Here is a 20,138-nt window from a genome sequence, read left to right as displayed (position 1 = left end):
ATGAGGAGAGACTGTTCAGAGCTGTGAGCTAGATTCACATTTTACCTTCATCTTTAGAGCTCAGATCTAGGCTTTAATTGCTGACTTGATTTCTTTGTGGCTGCATTTATGTCCTTTCACACAGAAGTAAGAAAGTGGTCATTTATTTGACAGTTAGTCGAGGGACACAGCTCTGCTGTTTAAGAGAGATCTTGAAGAAACTGAGCACCATCAAGGATTCTGCTGAACTGATCCCTGCTTTAACACACATACATTAACATTACGCTTTAGATAAATCAATCACACCACAAATATTGCAGTGATTGCATGAGTGCACCAGCAGAGTCATACACAGAAACTGTGACACCTTTTCAGGTTATAATGGCTGCACTGTGCCCCTGCATGAATATGATGGCATATTACTCATTTTAGCTATTATGAAGCATGAATATTACCTTTGCAGATATTTTCTCTGCCCATTTGGATCTATTTACCACAAACTGTGTGGATATTATTGCACCCATTTTGTGACAGCATGCCATTAGTTTTTAAATTGATTTTCAGTCTTTCCATGCAGGAATCTGTTTCCATTCATTTTAGCGCTTTATGGAAATTAACCTGAAATGTTATTTCTGACCTCAAATGCAACATCACTGCCCTCATTAACTGGGCTGCTTCGATGTATGATCAATATATATCAATTTATTTATGATCTACTATCAATATTGGTAGTTCTATAAGGCAGCTCAATAACAGTAGTTCAAAGCTCACAGTGTGTGGATTTTGTCATTTAAAACTCAGTGTGCAATAAAACTCTAGCAATAATCCTTTTGCTTTATGCTATGCTACCATGAACACACTGTTGATGCCCATAGATCAAACAAACCAAAGTCTTTGGTAAAAGGTGGGGATGTACTATTTTAATGTATTTGTACTTGGTATTTCCTTTTTATGCTACATTATATCTCCACTCCACATTTTGGAGGCAAATCCTGTATTTTTACTCAACAACATTTGTAACTAGTTATTTTGCAGAGCCAAAGCAGAAAAAAACACTGATTCCAATAATCCAAAACATGCTGAATATTGGATCAGACAATCCTCCAAGTGGGTAATCAGTCAACAGAGTATACAGTATATACATACATGTAAAGATACATACAATTTACTTTTACTTGTACTTAAACTACATTTAATATCCAATACATTAAGACACAAGTACTATTATCACAATATATTTACTTTTACTCAAGTATGTTGATGAAGGTTCTCAGTCATCCAGGTCATGGTAATTCTAAGTGCTGTATCGTAGGCAACTGGACGTGTTTCAGTTTCTTAAAGAGGGTTCACCTCTCATCCAAGAGGCTTCTTCAGTTCTAACTAACTGGAGGGGAGGGTTTCTACTATTGGTGGACTAAGCATTAATAGTAATCAAGCTATAATAATAATACCAAATGTGTAGGATGTTATTATAACTTAACAGAAAAGAAATTCTTAGTTGGACTTAGTTCTAAGTCAACAGTTAGATAGTCTAACTAAATTGTTTATCTTGTTTGTGGTTTGACAGACAGCTTTCTCAACTTTTATTGTTCAGGTGGACTCATCTCTCTGAGTGTTAAACACTACAGTAGTGTTACAGAGCTTGGCAGTTGTTTGCGCATGTTGAGCGTAGGAGAGGCAGCACTAGGCTCTAGAGACACCTTGGATGTTTTGTCTGCACTAAACAGATGTGAACCATGTTGACAGCTCCCATAGTCTGATATATTGTCCTTTTTATCTGGCAATCATAGAAAACCAAAGTATCTGGCAATAGGGCAAAAAATAGAGGGCCGGAAAATATGGCATGTATAATGTAATATGGTGTATGGTGTGCATTTGAATAAGTAATTATTGTTCATGGTACAAGTCCAGTTTACAGATCGTTCACCACTCTATAAATACAGCAGCGCTGGCCTTCACAGGTCCATGTGACTATGTTGGAACCGTAGTGTCAGCAGGAGGGAAGCTGCTTAGGCCTCTCTGCGACGACACCAGCCGTGTGCCGCTCGGTAGCAGCAGTGATGCAGCTCAGCTCTTAACCAATAGGAGTGTCTCTTCTTGGTGACATGTAAAGCTCAGTGCTACTGCTGATTAGAACAGGCATTACCTGGCCATTTGGAGAACATGGTGCACCATTTGTTCAGTCGTGTTTCCATCACTTCGAAAGATCATTACATAGACTTACATTCATTTCCTGAAGACCTACCCTAACCATCACCACTGCTGGACTAACCCTGACCCAAGTCTTCACCCTAAATTTAAATGAATTATGGGGATTTACATTTTGTGTGTGGGTCCCTACAATGTGAGTGTGTAAAGAGATTTATGTCCACACAACATGACTAATACACATCCACACACAAACACACACACAGCATTTGAGAGTCCAGATGGACAACTATCCATAATAGTTTTGAGTTTTGGATAATATGAGTATTAAATGTTCCAATAATAGAGATTAGTTTCATACACTTTACATAATCTGTTTAATCTTCTTATTTTTGGCTTCGATTCTATTTTTTAACATGTTCCCTTTGCACTTTGCATCTTTTGAAGGGAGACACACACACACACACACACACACACACACACACGCACACAGTCATTTCAGAGTTGGTCAAAGCAACATTCACGAGTTTAACAAAGTAAAACACACATACAGTGTTATCTCATCCTGCACTTTTTTCTCATTATATAAAATTCAAACTCTGAGTAAGTTTGTGTGGAACCAACAGTGAGTCATGACAGCATGTCTGCATGCATGGTCACCTGTTCATAGTGGACACATACACACACACACACACACACACACACACACACACACACACACACACAGTATGACTTAGGAGTATGGCTTAATCTCCTTTGGGGCTTTTAACGGGACTGCTGCTGCTGCAAATAGACTAACTGTTGGCAGGTTGGATAGTCTGTCCTGTCCACCGTCTGACCTGCAGAAGGGAGGAAGGGGGCAATTAAGAACAAAGTGCAATAAAAGGTTTTATCTAATGACAATATCGCTTTTTTTAACCAATGCAAACTGTGCAGTTATCACTGCCTGTACCTGCCAACAGGGTGCTCAGCCATGCAGTGATTAGCCAAGCATCCCTAACTCTTTTAATTCTGTTCTACTCTTTTAATTCTTTTCTACTCTTTTTATTCTGTTCTACTCTTTTTATTCTGTTCTACTCTTTTAATTCTGTTCTACTCTTTTAATTCTGTTCTACTCTTTTTATTCTGTTCTACTCTTTTAATTCTCTTCTACTCTTTTTATTTTGTTTCTGAGTAAAATAAGCAAAAATGGACAGAATAAGAAGCATACATTTGAGGAATTATGTGCAGGTCATACAGAATTTCCAATCTGATGAAATGAGACATCCTTGTGTTTATTCTCCATATGGCCTGGTCTCTATTATTGAATACTGTTTATATATCGCTGTTGACCAATGATGAGGATGCCATATAGGTACGGGCTGGGAAGTTATCTGAAGCCCATCCAGCCAATCAGATTCCCGTCTTGTCTGGTTTAACTTTATTTTAACTCTTATTTTACTCTGCCCTTAACCTATAGTAAAATCTATATCTGCAGTCATGTTTCCCTGCAAATGTTGTGTAATTGTGTTCCAGAGGTGTCTTGGTCTGCGGGATTAATTTCAGCAGCACAGACACTACTGAATGATCAGAAATATGATAGGAACACTACAGTCAGCAGTGTGTCTCTATGATCCTCTCTCTCTTCTGCAACTACACATTTCCACTTATTGTTTTGATCATGTAGGTAGTATGCAGTACATAAGTTACACTTTTGTATATTATTCAGCATTTATAGCTTACAGCTGAGAGAACAGTATTCATCCAAAACTAAACTGAAGGGCAGGACTGAGAAAAAAAAGACACAGTTACAAAAAAGCACCATGGACAGCGACATGTGTTCCTGCTGTTGAAGGGCAGAGTACTGCGTGTTACAAGACTGGAGGCATTGTAGTCATTTTGCTTACAAGGGCGATGGCATTCCGGCTTATGCTCATCGTGCTCCCCATGAACAAGTCACCCTTCCACAAATAAAAGAGGTGGAGAGAACTGTCTTGCTCACCATGTTGTGTGGCTGCACCAATGACCATGTGGGATTACTGACAGATGTGTCTCAAGTGTACGTCTCACTGTATACTGTACATACCTTCAGCATCTTCAGTGAGGATGAGATGTTTGCTGGTTAGAGAAGTCGATGAAAGCCTTTACAGCTGTAGATGTTTTAATGTTTGATAAATAATGTATGTGGATTCTACATTCTCCTAGTCAGAGGCTTGTCAGCACACTGAAATTGAGCTTTGCTATTGGATCAAAACCTTTTGAAACAACTTGGTCCCTGTGTCTCTAGTTTGATAATATACACATCAGCTTCATCACTGAGGTCTGGGAACAGAGTGACTCTACTAAACACAGCTTGAAAACAAAGTGCATCAGGACAACCATTGCAGTCGAGTTGTGAACCAGTTGAACCACATTATCTTAGCCCCTTAGATTTAGGTTCAGATGAGTTTAGTTCTTACTGACACTGTGTGGAAAAATGTGCATTAGATTTTAAAAAGTTATTTCCTGCTACACCTTTGGCCTTGTACTGTTATTTGGACTAGTATTTTTAGACACACAATGGCTGAATATTACATTTCATCACATTATTTCCTGTGTGCTTGCTTAGATTTTCATCTCCACATAAGTAGTTTGTATAATACGGTTACATTAAGGGATTAGTGTGACTGACTTGCTTTATTAAACTGTAATTAAGTAAAAAAAAAAAAAAAAAAAAAAAAAACGATATTAGATATTTATCCAAAGAAATGATAGTCTCTGTTCCTGCTGTGAAATTGTTTGGTTAACTTGCATTGTTCTATATATAAAAGAAATAATCGACAACAAGTAGTGAGGTTGAAGTAAAATAACACATGTACAACTCTGATTCCAAAAAAGTACAGACGCTGTGTAAATCATAAATAAAGCAAAATGTGACTATATATTTAAAGGGCACTATTTAGTTTTGAAGAAGAAACTCAAACTCTGAATTTTAATTTTAACAATAATAAGGAATATTGTTCCATAAGTGAATAAACAAGCTGTTATAAGGTCCCAGAACAGTGGCAGGGTCCGCCACATATAAACAAAGTAAAACAGTATAAAGTGTGTTGTCCTTTAAGGTCAGTTTGTTTATTCAGTTTATTCAGTCATGAAAACAAAGAGTTTGTTTATTTAGTTTGTTTAGGCAGAAAAAAAATCACATTTTTCACATTTCTTCAACAAAACTACAGAGTGCTCCTTTAACCATTACGTGCATGGATTATTACTCTTGAATAATAATCTGTATTCATTTTTCACTTGTACTCTTAAACAAGTGAGAAATAATGCCAATAACATTTTAGATTAGAGTTACATAGATGTCCACTACAGTGGACACCATGCATCAGTGGTATCAAAAGGGATTCAGGAATAACTTGACTATTATACAATAATGTCAAATCCTTTATTCTCAGAAAAACAGAATGTTTTTATAAATAAGATGTTAGAAATACTTTTATCCAGATTTTAATGACATTTTTCTCGTGCATTGTTTTCTGTCCACTGATGTTGTGCACCAAAGGGTGTATTCTGCCTGTTGGGCCTATATTTAGATGCAGTCTGAAGACAATTGAATACTGATGTTGAATGAAACTATTAAAGTGTGAATTATATCAGAATTTGAAATAAAACACAATATAAGGCAAAATCTAAATGGCCAGAATGTACCCTTTGGTGCATAACGTCCGCTGGAGTGCACAGATGTGTTTTCAGTCACAGAAAAAAAATGCACAAGAAAAATGTGGATAAAAGTGTCTGACTTTTTTATATGAATACATTTTTTTTACTCTTCTGGATTTCTGAAAATATATCTGAGAAAATGTCTGTCCACTGTAGTGGACACCATACCATGCATCAAGAGTTAATTACCTCATCACCAAACATGTTGGGACAGGTAAAAAACAGGTTCATTGGTAACAGGTGACAGTATCATGATTGGCTATGAAAGGGGCTCAGTCACTCACAAGCAAGGATGGGCGAGCTTCTAAAAACACATGATCGTTTAAGGGATATTACTACATGGTCTCAGGAATACTTCATAAACTGTTGCTGGTAAACACAGTCTGTTCGCTAATGATTCATTCTGTTTTTATCAGTGTTATTGCCCAGCATCCCAACTTTTTGGAAGTCAGGGTTGTAAAGACAGGTTAGTTATTTGTCATTACCAACAGGGTATGGCTGCAGTCAAAATATAAGCAGTGCTTCTCCGGTGCTGTTGCGCTCCATAAATGGAATCTCTTTGTTGATGTACTAATTAGCAATCATTTCAACACTTACATGAGTTATAAAATTCATTGTGAAATCCTGAGTGAATTTCAGGACATCGTAAGAGTCAACAATGAGTCATTGTCCAGGAAGCATGTTTTCACAGACAGCAGTCAGCATTAAGTGGCTACTCAGAGGTCTATGTATTACTGGCCCTGTGCCTTCAGAGAGGAGTGTGTATTCACTAATGTACTGTAGCGTTCCCATATTGAATGCTTTAATTCAAATGAGAGTGATTTCTCGCTCCAGCAGGAGGGAGGCTGATCCAAAGTGGTTTGCCATCCACAGCAAGTTCATACTGTCCACTGTATTTCTTTTGTTGGCAGATGTCTCCGTGTCACACTCTTCTGTGTGTATGAGTGTTCCACAGCCTACAGTCCTACAGGCTGTCCTTTTTTTTGCTTGTTTGTTTGTTTGCTCATTACTTTATTCGTTATCATCAGTGACATTTTCATCTTGCTAATTAATGCCAATATTACAGTACAAGTACATACAAAGCCGCCTACCTACATACCTTCAGTTAGCTATCATGAGAGCTCCAGGTCAGGAGGTTAATATTCTGCAGTTGGACAGTTCACATTAAAAGAGATCCCTCTGCCCTTGTGATACTGATGACCAGCAGTGACCATACTGTATCAGCACTTGTTCCACCATTGGCTTGTATGCAGTGTATGTCAGGTCACTGGATGTGTTGAACTCAAAGCTGCAGTCCGACTCTGATGATGAACTGAGCATCTGGTGGAGGTGCTGCTTGGATTAAACCAATCTAACTCTGAGCAGTCTCTGCTTAGTGCTCGCAGTGAGCTTCCTTTCCTTCCCCTTGTAGCAGCTTTACTCCACATAGCCTGTATACCCAATATGTGATTTTTTTTTTTTTACAAACCATCTTGTTCCCCACATCATAAATAACTAGTTCCACTAAGAGATGGTTCACTGAGGCAGAAATCTGATTTCACAAGGCATGTACTGTACCAGTGGCTCTGAATTGTATTCATTTATACAGAAAATGGTGGTGATTACTCAGTTCACTCAAGTTGCGTGCATCCTGATGATATCTGTGGATACACTAAGAGAAAATTGCTTTTGCTTTCTGAGAAATTTAAATTGCATTTTTCTTTCATAGACCATTTTTGCAGTGTTTTTTGCTTGCTCCCATGAGCATGGGGTTAATATGGGAAATGGCTCCAACCACTGATTGGTCATCCATTCTTGGTTTGTTCGACCCTCTTTGGTTTGATTGGATGAAAAGTGAATTAAAGCTGCAGTCATCATGTGATTCTAGAGAGACATTAACTATCAGCCAAATTTCTACTGTTTTCATTTTGTGACACAGACAGCCAATATTTTCAGGTTAGGATTTTTGTATATATATATATTCAAAAACATGATTGCAAAGAAACCAATCTCTGTGAAACACATGAGAAAAGATATATCATATGATCTTAAACCAGCAGATCCAAGAGGCTTCCACTATGGCTCAGTGTAGGTGTTGTAGTGATCACACTGCCTCGATGGGTAATAACATAGTATGTTTGGCTAATTACAGCTCAGAGTGTCAAACAGACAGGCCAGAGGTTTCTCCTTTGAGTAATTACTGTAATTCTGACTCTGTCTTTCTGTCTTTATTCTCTCTGCTCCTCTTCCTTTTCTGTCTCTGTCTTTGTGTGTGTCTGGCATTCACATCCTAATAATACACAGACTTCGTCTTGTTAAACACTGACTCAGGTCCTAACATGTAGTCTCCATTTCTCTCTGTAGAAATGAAACCAGTTATATCAAAGTCAGAAGGGACAGCTCACATTTCCTGTCTTCACAGATCACACAGGTAGCACGGTACAAGGCCAACCATGGAAATACCAGCATGTTTGAAAAGAATGAGGACAGAATAACAGTTAGATATTACAACAGAGCTGAGAGGGGATCTGGAAATATTCCTGAACTTGCCAGTCAGAATTGGCGATATGTAACCACAGAAAGAATAAGAGCAGATCTACATTTTTCACATTTTGCTCATATTTTCAAAATGTCTAATATAATTCATATTGTTTGCTCACCTACATCAGCACCCAATACTGAAGCTTTGTACAGAAGCTCAAAAAAGACTAACAATGTTGTCACTTCATTCAAATCACGTCTTTATCAGGAGATGAAGTGTAGTTTCCAGGGAACCCAGGTGCACTTTACTACTCCTGTCAACAACAGAGCCAACATGTACTGAGCTCCAGAGCAGCTATTAAATGGACTTTGTGGTGAGGTTATTTTCTCAACTGCTGTTTCAAAGGTGATGAAAGAAACTTAAATCCTCATTCAGAAAAACTGTATAAGGACAGTTCTATCAATAGCAGACATAAAGTCAGCAATTCAGGAAAAATTCAAAATGCTATCTGGGGGGTTAAACTGGAGTAAACTTCTCCTGGTGTGGAAGTGGCCATACCAAAGATTTCTCGGAAGTCAGACATAATTGAGCAAAACTGATTATGCCATTCACCGGTGGACGGTGGGCTCAGCTCTTCTTGGTGTAAGCCGACCGAATTTTGATTAAATAGTGCAACTTTGTGCGTGTGCATTGTTATCGAAAAAGTTATCCAGCCTCCATTGTGACGTTAGAACATAACCAAACACAACCTGTGCCTCAGCAGTGAGTTGGAGGAGGTTTGACATGTTGATGCTATCAGACTATAAAAGATAAATGGTATGGACCACTCAAAGTGCTTTACAACACTTGTCACATTCACCCATTCTCACACACACATTCATTTCACACACTGATGACAGAGGCTGCCATGCAAGGTGCCAACTGCTCATCAGGAACAATTTGGGGTTCAGTATCTTGCTCAAGGATACCTCGACATGCAGCTGGGGGAGCCGGGGATTCGAACCAGCGACCTTCTGATTACTAGACGACGTGCTCCTCACGGTGAATGTAGCACATCTAGGTTAATGAATGAATAAATGAATGAATGAATATCAGAATGACCTCAGTGTACCAACAGCAGAACACTGTATGGCTGATGAAAGCAGCAGCTTTACAGATAAACAGTGTTGACCTCTGCAAAAACAGCAACCGTGCAACAGATCCCGTCCATGTTGTTCCAGAAATACCTCCACATATTGATCAGGGCTTGGGTTTCTCTGCCCACTCAGTTCATCTTTTCTTTCATTCCATCTTGTGTTTTCTCTCTTTGTCAATTCATCCACTTACTTCTTTCACTCTCTCACTCTCTCTCTCTCTCTCTCTCTCTTAGTGTCTGATTGTCCCTTTTTCATAATTAGCTCACTTGTTCTCACAAACACCAGACAGTTTTCTTGTGGTCACCAAAACATTAGGGTTCATCCACTGGGGATAGCACATTTCATGGGTATTTATTCATTCAGCCTGTCAAGAACCTAAGTTTAGAGGGGAAAGGTTGCAGAGCCACCAGTGTCACTAAGGCATCCAAAGTAGTTTTTGATCACAATCACACAACAGTGAGAGGACGGCACACAGTGTCACTAACACAGACCTCCCTCAGCTTTTATCTGTTTGAAGTGTGCCTGTTCCGTTGTGTTTGTGTTTTTCAGCTGAGTTCAGCAGTTGAGCAGAGTTCATTTTTTGTTAGTGACTCACTGTAATACAAAGTGTTATTGATCAGCTGAATCTTAAATGTGGAGCCTCCATTAATTCTTCCTCCAGTGTACAGCTTCCAAAGCAGCTTGTGTGTTCCTGGTACTGCTTTAAATCTGCTCTGGGTGCCAAGGTCACAGCATTTGGCAGTCATTAAGCCATTAAGACGCTGCAGGGTGGACACACTTTGATACACCTGCCCTCTACTTCCCTTTGTCCTGTCTCTCCTTGGCTTTCTATCTATCTTCCTCTGTTTCTCTCTGTTGTCTTTTGCTTGCTTACCTCTGCAGTTTTGCCTACAAACTTTTATATTGGTCTTACTCAAAGAGCAGAGTAGCTCAGTCTGATGAGGATTATTGAGCTGCAGAAATAGTGGACACTGTGTAATGCTGTAATGCTCAGTGTCCTTTGACATGACTCGGATAGCCCAGACGCTCCATCATCCGGAAACAGCCGAGACAATCCTTCTATCACATGATTTCACAGGAACTCTCTCTTGAGTCACAGGCACTGTCGTCACAGCAGAATAAAAAAGTGCATATATTATTCACTAATCATTTCCTGCACATCAGTCACACACAGTGCTGCCGTCACTGCAGCTCAATCCACCCCGGCAGCATTTCAATAAAAACTTCGCTGACAGATTATCTGCATGTCTTTATATAAACAAAGACTTATTTATTTAAGGGATTAAGAACTGATTGTAACTGATTCTAAGTAACCACAGTTCAACATGCAGTCTGCAGTGTGTAAAGCAAAATGGCAAAAAATATATGAGAAAGACAAGAAGAACATTTAAACTTATACATTCATTATTCTATTTCTTACATTAAAGGATTGATTTTTTTAATTGGTTCTGGATTTCATTAGATTTAGATATTTTTTTATGGTCATATGCACAATTAGTGAGTGCCCTCTTTACATAAAATGCAATATGAAAGTAGTAGGGACATTATATATTTCTTCAAATAAATGAATTTTGCATTTCCACTTTCCACTCTCGTGTTGAACAAAGTGTTGTGCAAATAATGCATTGGTAATTATCTTTTGTTTTAACCTGTTTTTTACTTACTGAGTTTTCAATTCATTCATTCACTATTCTTTGTTTGATAATAGTTTTTATTTTAGTTTAATGTTCGTTTAAACTTTCAAAAGAATATTTCTGAAAATAAAAAACATTATTAATAGAATAGCTTTGTAATTCAGCCTTAAATTCCTTTGTCTTTTTTATTTTTGATAAACGTCACCAAAATAGTCTTCGTTTGTCTTTCCACAAAATAAATCTGCAATGCACAGAGTCATATGTGAAAACATTCCGGCTCTATATGCCATTTTTACCCACTGCTAATGCCTGACTCCCTGCCCTTTCCCCGCCTGCTGTGTCTTGTTGTAACTGGAGTCATTAGCCCCTTTCACACTGCCTTTTCAAGGTGGGAATATTGTGCCATTATTCCACCTCTCCATCTGTATGGAAGTTACGGAGGTGGAATAGGGGGACAGTTTTGTTCCACCTCTGAGGTAGTCACAGAGTCATAAAGGAGGTGAATGGACATCTCTGTGAAAGTGTCAGCTGGCAGGGCGGCACAGGGGTGGTGATGGCCTTCACAGTCTGACACTGGATATCGCTCAAAATAAAAAGACGTTCAAAATAACAGAGAAATGTCCCACACTTCAACCCACAAAGCAATGTTACAAGACAAAACAGTAAGAGTATGAAAGCAAATATTGTCTTTGGCATCTGGAAGAAAAAAATGCTGCATTTATACGTGGAAACGTCCTGTCATCCTGCCTGTCCCACTGACTCCATCCCCAGCAGCGAGAGCCAGGCAGCTCCTGCTGGTTACTGGCAGTGATTATGTGATGGGATGTTAGGCAAAAAACTTTAACCTACCTCATTGAGATGTTATCCCTGTGTGTTTTTAAAAGTTTCTTTGTTTTATCATGTTTTTCTAATGTATCTGAAAAACAGAATCAGTCTCAGACTGACTGGCTCATCAACTTTCTGGTGGCGGCTCTAGATGTGCCAGTGTTTTGTTTCAGAATCAGGATTCATTTGTTTTTTATTTATTTGTTTAATTTTCAGGTACACAACATACAGGATATTTAGCAAAGGCTATAGTAAGCAGCAGTTGTTGGTTACTCTGGTGTGATATGCTGCGCACTATACTTTTGGAGCTACATTTCAATTCTGGACATTACTCATTGCCCCTTTAAAAACTGAAAGAAATCATATTTGTTCCAGTGACATACTCCAGAATCCAATAGCCACTGTTAACTGATTTGAAAACAGCGCTGATATAAAGCAACAAAATGTAACTATCTGGAGAAACAGTTGATTGTTGAGTCGTATCTCCAGGTTGTCTAATATTGACACTTTGAGTTGGCATTGACCCGAACTGTCAGCAATCAACTCTCTTTCTCCAGGAAATTAATTTTGTTGATTACACCAGCTACTGCAGTCACCGATGGATCTAATCAAGTACTGTACTTAAGTAAAGTATTAGTACCACCGAATTGTACTTGAGTATCAATTTTATGCTACTTTATACTCCCTTCCTCTACATGTAGTAATTATTGTACTTTTATTTGATAACTTTAGTTACTCGTTACTCTGCAGATTACAAATGCTACATCAACATTCCTAAATTAATTTACTTTGTTGGCTATATGATAAATTCTGTTTTTTGAAAGGTTCTATATTAAAAAGACTTATTGTTATTATCAGAAAAATGCTAAATATCAGATCTGATAATCAGCAGGTAATTGGGAAACCCACAGTATACAGTTTATACATACATGTAAGTATGCATCATTTACTTTTACTTGTACCTTTGATACCTAAGCATCAAAATTATTTTCTGGCATTAAATGTAATTAAGTTCATGTAACATCAGATACTTATTTATGTACTACTTGTAAGGTTCAGTTTTACCAAAGTAATATTTTAACATGATATCTTTACTCTTACTCAAGTATGACTGCAGTGTGAACGCAGAATGTAAACTTCACCTGGTAGTTATCATGCCCAGCAGCGAGTCAGTATTAAAGCCAGTTATCTTAAAAGGCTGCATACATTTTATTTTGGTATAAAGCTTTCTTGGGGGTGTGCAACTACTGCCTGATTCTTCCTGTCGGTGGAGGAAAGAATGAGTAAACACTTCTAACCTCTCTCTATCCTTTCTATAGATAGCAACACAATCCTATTATAATTATCTTGAAATGTCCTCGCAAGGGCTGCAGGGAGGAGACTCAGAACGCACATGCTTTAGCTACCTCACTCAGCTGGGACATTAGAGTTCCCACGTTAGACTTTTTTGAATCCCTTCAGTCCACTTTAGAAACTGTCGGAAATGTTCATAAATGATGAGGTTAAATATGCAGCGGCAAAAACTAAAACACTCAGCAATTTGTAAAATATTCATGCTTGTCAATGTCAGCTGGCCCTGGTGACCATTTTTTCTAGTGCATTGTGGGACAAAAATCAGTAAAAGAGGCTTAAAGTAGCTGACACATGAGGTGCAGCACTAAACTGGAATGCTGACCTCACAGAAAACACTGCAATAGTTAAAAAAATGTCAACAACTGGCAGCAAGTATGGTTTAGTGACCAACCAGTCAGCAAAAATATTATAGACCAGGTTTGAAAGTGGTTTAGTACTCGGGCACCGTACTTAAATACTATTTCACTTATTCACTTTTAAAGCTTATAAAATACATTACATAACCCCTTACAAAAAAGCTATGCCTAGTTGTGGCTCCTTGTCGTAAAATTTCAGATGTCAGCAGTTCCAGCAGAGGGTAATTTCCCCTCTTAACCTCTCAGATGGTTTCTTTTAAATTACTGCTCAAGGCCCAAACCTGTCAAATTATCCAGTATTTCAAAAAAACATTGTTTTTTCCCCTTTCCAGTCCTATTAATCGTCTCACCTTTCAGATTTATCTTAGAACACTTAGATTTACCTTCGGGCCTGACATTAGTTTGGGAATCACTGGACTAGATGACTAAGACGAACTACATTGTTGTAGTGGTACTTTTACTTAAAGGAGAATATGCAGTCATTATTTACATCTACATACCGATGGAAAAAAACAAAACATAAAATGGCTCCATATAGCTCATCCACTGTAAGCCCAGTCTCCAGACGCCCTGAGATCCAAAACGATTTGAAAACACTTTATTTACACCCTCAACCGGGGGTCGAGCTGCACCCGCTTCAGACAGGGTGCGCTAACACTTTTAGCCTAGCAGCTACAGTGAAGATATCACCTTCAAAAAGGTTTTAAATCATATCTTTTCAAATGTATTTGGGATCTCAGGGCTTCCAAATGTTGTTTTAATGTTTTAAAACAAGTACTCAGCCACTTCAGCTGTTTAGGAGAATGCTGCATCGTTATATAACTTCACCAGACTTCTCATTGACATGGGAGTGAGTAGATAATGACTGAGTTTTCAGTCACAAGAGACAGTTAACCAAAAAAAAGGGTCAACATTGTTGCAACAAACAAGAAAATCACTTTTTCAAAAAATTCCAAAAGCGCTGGATTTTACAGTTCCCATATTGCAACTTGATAGCATTAATAGAGACACCCCCTGCCTGGTAAATGCTCCCATACTCCATACCTCTAATTTGTAATGTAAGATTGTACATTTAACACCAGGAGTGTCGTGACATTTTACCTTCAACCAAAAATGACAACAAGTCAGGGGATCCTCAAAGTCATTACAATTCATCCCTTGGAGACATTAATGTGTGTACATCATTTTGTGCCAAATAATAGTAACCCGTGATCTTGTCATTGTCTTGCAGATCCTGGCTATGATCTCCATCCTGTTCATCATTATTTCCACCATCTCGTTGTCCCTCAACACTCTGCCGGAGCTTCAGGTGGTAGATGAATTTGGCCAATTCAATGACAACCCTAGCCTAGCCCACGTGGAAGCTGTCTGCATTGCCTGGTTTACAATGGAGTACATACTGCGCCTGCTCTCAGCACCCAACAAGTGGAATTTTATCAAAGCACCTCTGAATATAATTGATTTGCTGGCTATCTTGCCTTACTATGTGACCCTCTGTCTGACTGAGTCTAACAAGAGTGTGTTGCAGTTCCAGAACGTGCGCCGTGTTGTTCAGATTTTCCGAATTATGAGAATTCTAAGGATCCTGAAGCTTGCCAGGCACTCAACAGGACTGCAATCTTTGGGCTTCACTTTGCGAAGAAGCTATAATGAGTTGGGTCTGCTGATCCTTTTCTTAGCCATGGGCATTATGATTTTCTCTAGCTTGGTGTTCTTTGCTGAGAAGGATGAGGATGCAACCAAATTCACCAGTATCCCTGCCTCCTTCTGGTGGGCTACCATTACTATGACCACCGTTGGTTATGGAGACATCTACCCACAAACCCTGCTGGGCAAGATTGTAGGTGGACTTTGCTGCATAGCAGGTGTGTTGGTCATTGCCCTTCCAATCCCGATCATTGTTAACAACTTCTCAGAGTTCTACCGGGAACAGAAGAGGCAGGAGAAGGCCATCAAGAGGAGGGAAGCTCTTGAAAGAGCCAAACGGAGTGGCAGCATTATTTCTATTAACCTAAAGGATGCTTTTGCACGTAGTATGGAACTCACAGATGTCTTGGTAGAAAAGAGAGAGGACAGTAAATGTCCTGTGGACAATCACCTGTCACCCAGCCGCTGGAGCTACCACAAACACTACTCCAATGCAGAGGTGGGAAGCCCAGACAGGTCCCAACATTCACATTACCAGGAAGTGGCTCAGCTGGGCTCCCCTGATCGATTCAAGCCTTCATCTAACAAAACTACCCCTCAACACCTCAGCGCTAAGCGGCTGGATGACACTTACAATGAGACTCCAACTATTCCGGAGCAGCAAGAGAAAATTATGGAGGAACAGATGGAGATGAAAGTGTTGACCTCAACCCAACCCCGGCAAACTTCACCTGAGGTGGCTGGTGATTTTTCAGTGGAAAGAGGAGAAAGAAGCTCTCTGCTACCTAGTGATGATGGGGGTCAAACTGGTCTTAGACACCAGCGTATCCCCCCTCCCTTGGATCTAAGTCAGATCAGCACAATGGAGGTGAACAGGGGCTCTGACAGCATCCAGCCAATGAACATCATCAAAGAGGGTTTGTATGAGTTTGTGTCCACTCCCAAAGGAAGTGGGACTGGAGATATTGGTATGGTGCCACAGAGCGTTGAAAGCTTTGGAACGACCTATGACAGCATCTGCAGCTCCTTGCGAGATTATAATAGCCCTCAAAAGGCAAGAGCCCTAAAGGTTGACTTCATTGGATCCCAAGATGAGGTGCTAATGGCAGTGATGACACCTGTGGCCACCCCAGTCTCTGCTGGCTCAGCCAAGCTTGCTCAACTACTTTCCGATGACATGGTTTCCAGGTTTTCTCCATCTCCTAGCTCGGCAACGAAAGAGGGTAAGTCTCCACTGGCGATCCTGCAACCTGCGTCTCTGGCCCAGCAATCTGTCAGTCCAACCAACTCCCAGGGGGGAGGTGAAGGCTCAGCAGCCAGGAGCTTAGAAGGTGAAGGGCAGCTCACAGGCTTAAGCCACCAGGGGAGGAATCACATGGAGAGGTCTGCTGTCGGCTCAGGCAGCAATGCTAGCCCACTGTCAGCTAAAGCCAGCCCGCTCAACTGCACCCAGGAGCTAGTATTTATGGAGGGAGGCGAAGAAGGAGAAGACAGGGAGGGAGCAGAACAGAGTAGAGAGAAACAAGAAAACCACATTGTTCGGGATGGAAACCTGACACCGCCCTGTGAAACAAGCATGTAATCCAAAAAGTGCGCAAGGGCTCTGAGACAGGGACGCCAAATGGAAAGGTTGAGGAAAAGGTCGTTGGGAAGGGTGACAGCAACCACCCAGAATAAACTGTAACAACTATTACCTGATGTGAACAAAGACACATTCATTTAAGTGTTAACAAAACTTTCACAATAGTTGTTGTAGTTGTTCTGGATAGAAGCACTCATCATATCCCACAAGACTTTTGGACTCTCACCTCTGTTTCTGACAAACGCTGTCGTCCAGGAGCACACATCTCACAGTGTAGTCACATGGCTTTATTACCGGACATTGAGGGAGGTCAGAAGCATGTGCCCACTGTCTGGGTCCTATTTGAAAGACCCTGTCTCATGTCAGTGTTATTGACTTATTCTTTGAAGACCAGACTGATATGCTGCGGAGCACAACAGTGACGACTGATTAATCCTTTAAGGCTCAGATGTGAGCAAAAATGAAGCCTTTTTTGAATGAATATTTATGACTACCTTGAAGAGTTTTTGTGTACAGCTCAATAGGCTTAATTTGTAGTTTCCTATTGCTTGCTATTTAGGTCTATTTCTTATGATGGACTAATAACACCAAGGAAAGACAGAAGGTGGAAGGAAATAATATTTTTTACAATTGCCTAAGCAACCTTTGAAAAATTATCTTTTACAAGACTTCAAAAAATGAGTCTCTATTCTGTATTATGGGTCCTGCTTACTCGTCACTCTGTGGTCCCAGGTATTGCACTCTTGTAAGGGGACCCAGATCAAACACAAGCACACAATAACAGGACTAAAAGTCCCACTCTTATCACTTCATTGGACTCAAATAGTATTACATAGTCCAAGAGGACATATGCATCTGCTCAATCCTGAACACTGATATTTTTGTCACTGCTCAACAATGAATGTTCTGATTTATGTATGTTTCTGTTTTTTTGTTTTTAATTTGTGTCTCTCCTTTTTCTATAATTCCTGAAATGAAAGCAGGGTCTTGATGGTGAAAATGGAATGAATAGAGACTCAAAGGCTATTGTGTTCATCTTTAAATCACTGTTTGCATACACTTTTAGAATTAAAAAAAATCCTAAAAAATGAACTAGCTTAGGATACAGCACTATATACTCAAAAGGACATATGTGAAATGAGCAGATATATACAGACAAAGACAGACAGGAAAGCGCACAAGGACGGTGGCAAAGTTCACTGATCACTCGTGTGTGGTCATCACACACTGCCTGTGTCTCAGCTCAGGGCTCCTCCTTCAGTGTCACGCATTTCTATACTGAACGTGTCATAACAGGCTGATGAGACTTGACCTGTTTCAAATCCAAATGTGGCTGAGAAATGTCACCTTCTTTTCCCAACTTGGTTAGGGTTGAGCATGTTGTATAAGAATTGACAAAGACCATCCAAACACATCATCTGTTTTGGTCTCTGTGAGACTAGTGTCTTATTAATGGATATCTGTTGATAACAACTTTGGTCTTGTTTTGTACTTTGTGACGATCATTTTAAGTTAAAAGCAGAAGATCTGGGAACACCAATAAAAAAAGAAGATCAGCTGTTTAAGAATCATAAGCAGTCACACAAATAGACAAACTGCAACCAAACAAACAGGTTAGTCAAACTTATTTCGTAGAGAATTTAAATATAACCCAAACAACCATCACAGTTTACAGACCCATCACTCCCCCCAGGGCCTCATTGTGATCTCAGATCAAGTACCTGTTTCATTTGAATGGACCATGTTCACACAGAGGCCATTTTCCTCTGACATCACACTCCGGGTGAGAAGCTCAAATGTCACACTGCTGTGTTCCAGCTCGCAAGTTGTATAAACGTAGTGGTTAACACATCCTGATTGATCAGCTGCTGAAAAGACAATAGATAGTGAAAATCTGGAGGGACATCAGGCCGTATTTCTAGGTCAAACAATATATTTGATAACCCAGCTAATCTGGAAGTGAAACATCCATCCATCCATCCATCCATCCATCCATCCATCTATCCATCCATCCATCCATCACCATCTGCTTTTCAATGGGTCAGGTCGTGGTGGCGGCAGGCTTAATAGGGTAATCCAGACATCCCTTTCCCCCGCAATGCTTTCCAGCTCCTCCTGGGGATCCCAAGGCCTTCTCCAAGTCTGAGCAGTGTGATACCCCGATAACTGGAGCACACCCTGTGTGAAACACACAGGATGTAAATTAATGGTAATGTTATCTAGAATGTGGTTTAATGCTAATGTTAGGTAATGGTCTTCAAAATATATGACATATGGCCCAATGTCCCTCCATAATTTCACCATCCAACATCTTTTTTGGTTGCTGGTCGACCAGGAAGTGGTGAAATGATAATGATTTCACCTGCATTTCTACAATTTGCAACCTGGAACCAGCTTCTCACCCTGAGTGTCTTAGGGTGAGAAGCTGGTGGAGTGTGTCAGTGTGTGGAGTGTCAGTATCTTCATTTAAACAATTCATTTGATCAAGACTCTCAAGACCCAAAATGGCGCAGAGTTCTTGCAGTAAGATCAGGGAGCCACTTGTCACACCACCTTTGTGTGGCCATTTATAACAGGGGTAAACATTTTTGTCGTACACTAGTTCATTTTTAAGCATACTGAACCTTTCACTGCAGTTGCTGTCTGATCATCTGACTGCGTACTTTTCTTAACTCTATGGACTTTGTTGTAATTATGTTGCCATGCCCCCAGCCTTCTGTGACTTGACTATGTTATCATGGCCAAAAGGAAGGAAGCCCCAAAAATATCAACATAAGACCAAGTTGTGATAAAGAAATAATCTATCCTTTGAGGGAGGAGTTGCATGTTGACCACTGAAGGACGTGGCCCTGAGTTCTTGTGACTCCACACACTGTCATGTTCTAGCAAGCACATATCTATATATGAAGACGGGTACAGAGAGGGAGTGAGTCTGTGTGGCTTATCTTGCATGGGTGCTGATTGTATTGTAAAGGTAGTATAAGAGTGCCCTCTACAGGCATTCTCATGGAACTTGAATGAAAGGACCCGATGCCTCTTTAGCACTCTGTGTAATCTTATTTAATGGATTTCTTTTCATTAGATCATCTGTGCATATATTCATATGCATGCTGACACGTTCAAATGCACACGGAATTATGTTCACAATTGATTATTCAAACACACAGTGCAGCGTAAGTGTGTAGTAAAGGGACCAGTAACAAAGTGAAACATGAATTATAACTGTGCTCCCAAGTTATGTACTCTTTCTAGAAGAAGATGTCATATTTTTTGTTGTTTAAACAAATGTATTGCATTTTTATAAGAGGAACTTGGAGCTGTGTGTTGTTAACATCTGTA

The 20,138-nt window shown here is 39.7% G+C and overlaps 1 protein-coding gene across 1 annotated transcript in view; it reads left to right on the top strand.

Annotated features, from left to right (window-relative positions):
• LOC311266630 (potassium voltage-gated channel subfamily B member 2-like) overlaps positions 1-16,824 on the top strand; it is a 23,881-nt gene extending 7,057 nt beyond the window's left edge. Inside the window, exon 3 of the mRNA XM_084369060.1 lies at positions 14,802-16,824. Within this exon, the coding sequence (XP_084225186.1) occupies positions 14,802-16,799 (1,998 nt within the window). The 3' untranslated portion in view covers positions 16,800-16,824. The remainder of the gene's footprint in view (positions 1-14,801) is intronic.
• Positions 16,825-20,138: the final 3,314 nt, after the last annotated feature.

Source organism: Pagrus pagrus (genome assembly GCF_965226575.1).
Source record: "Pagrus pagrus genome assembly, chromosome: 12".
NCBI lineage: Eukaryota > Metazoa > Chordata > Actinopteri > Spariformes > Sparidae > Pagrus > Pagrus pagrus.
This window is presented reverse-complemented; position numbering and strand designations above follow the sequence as displayed.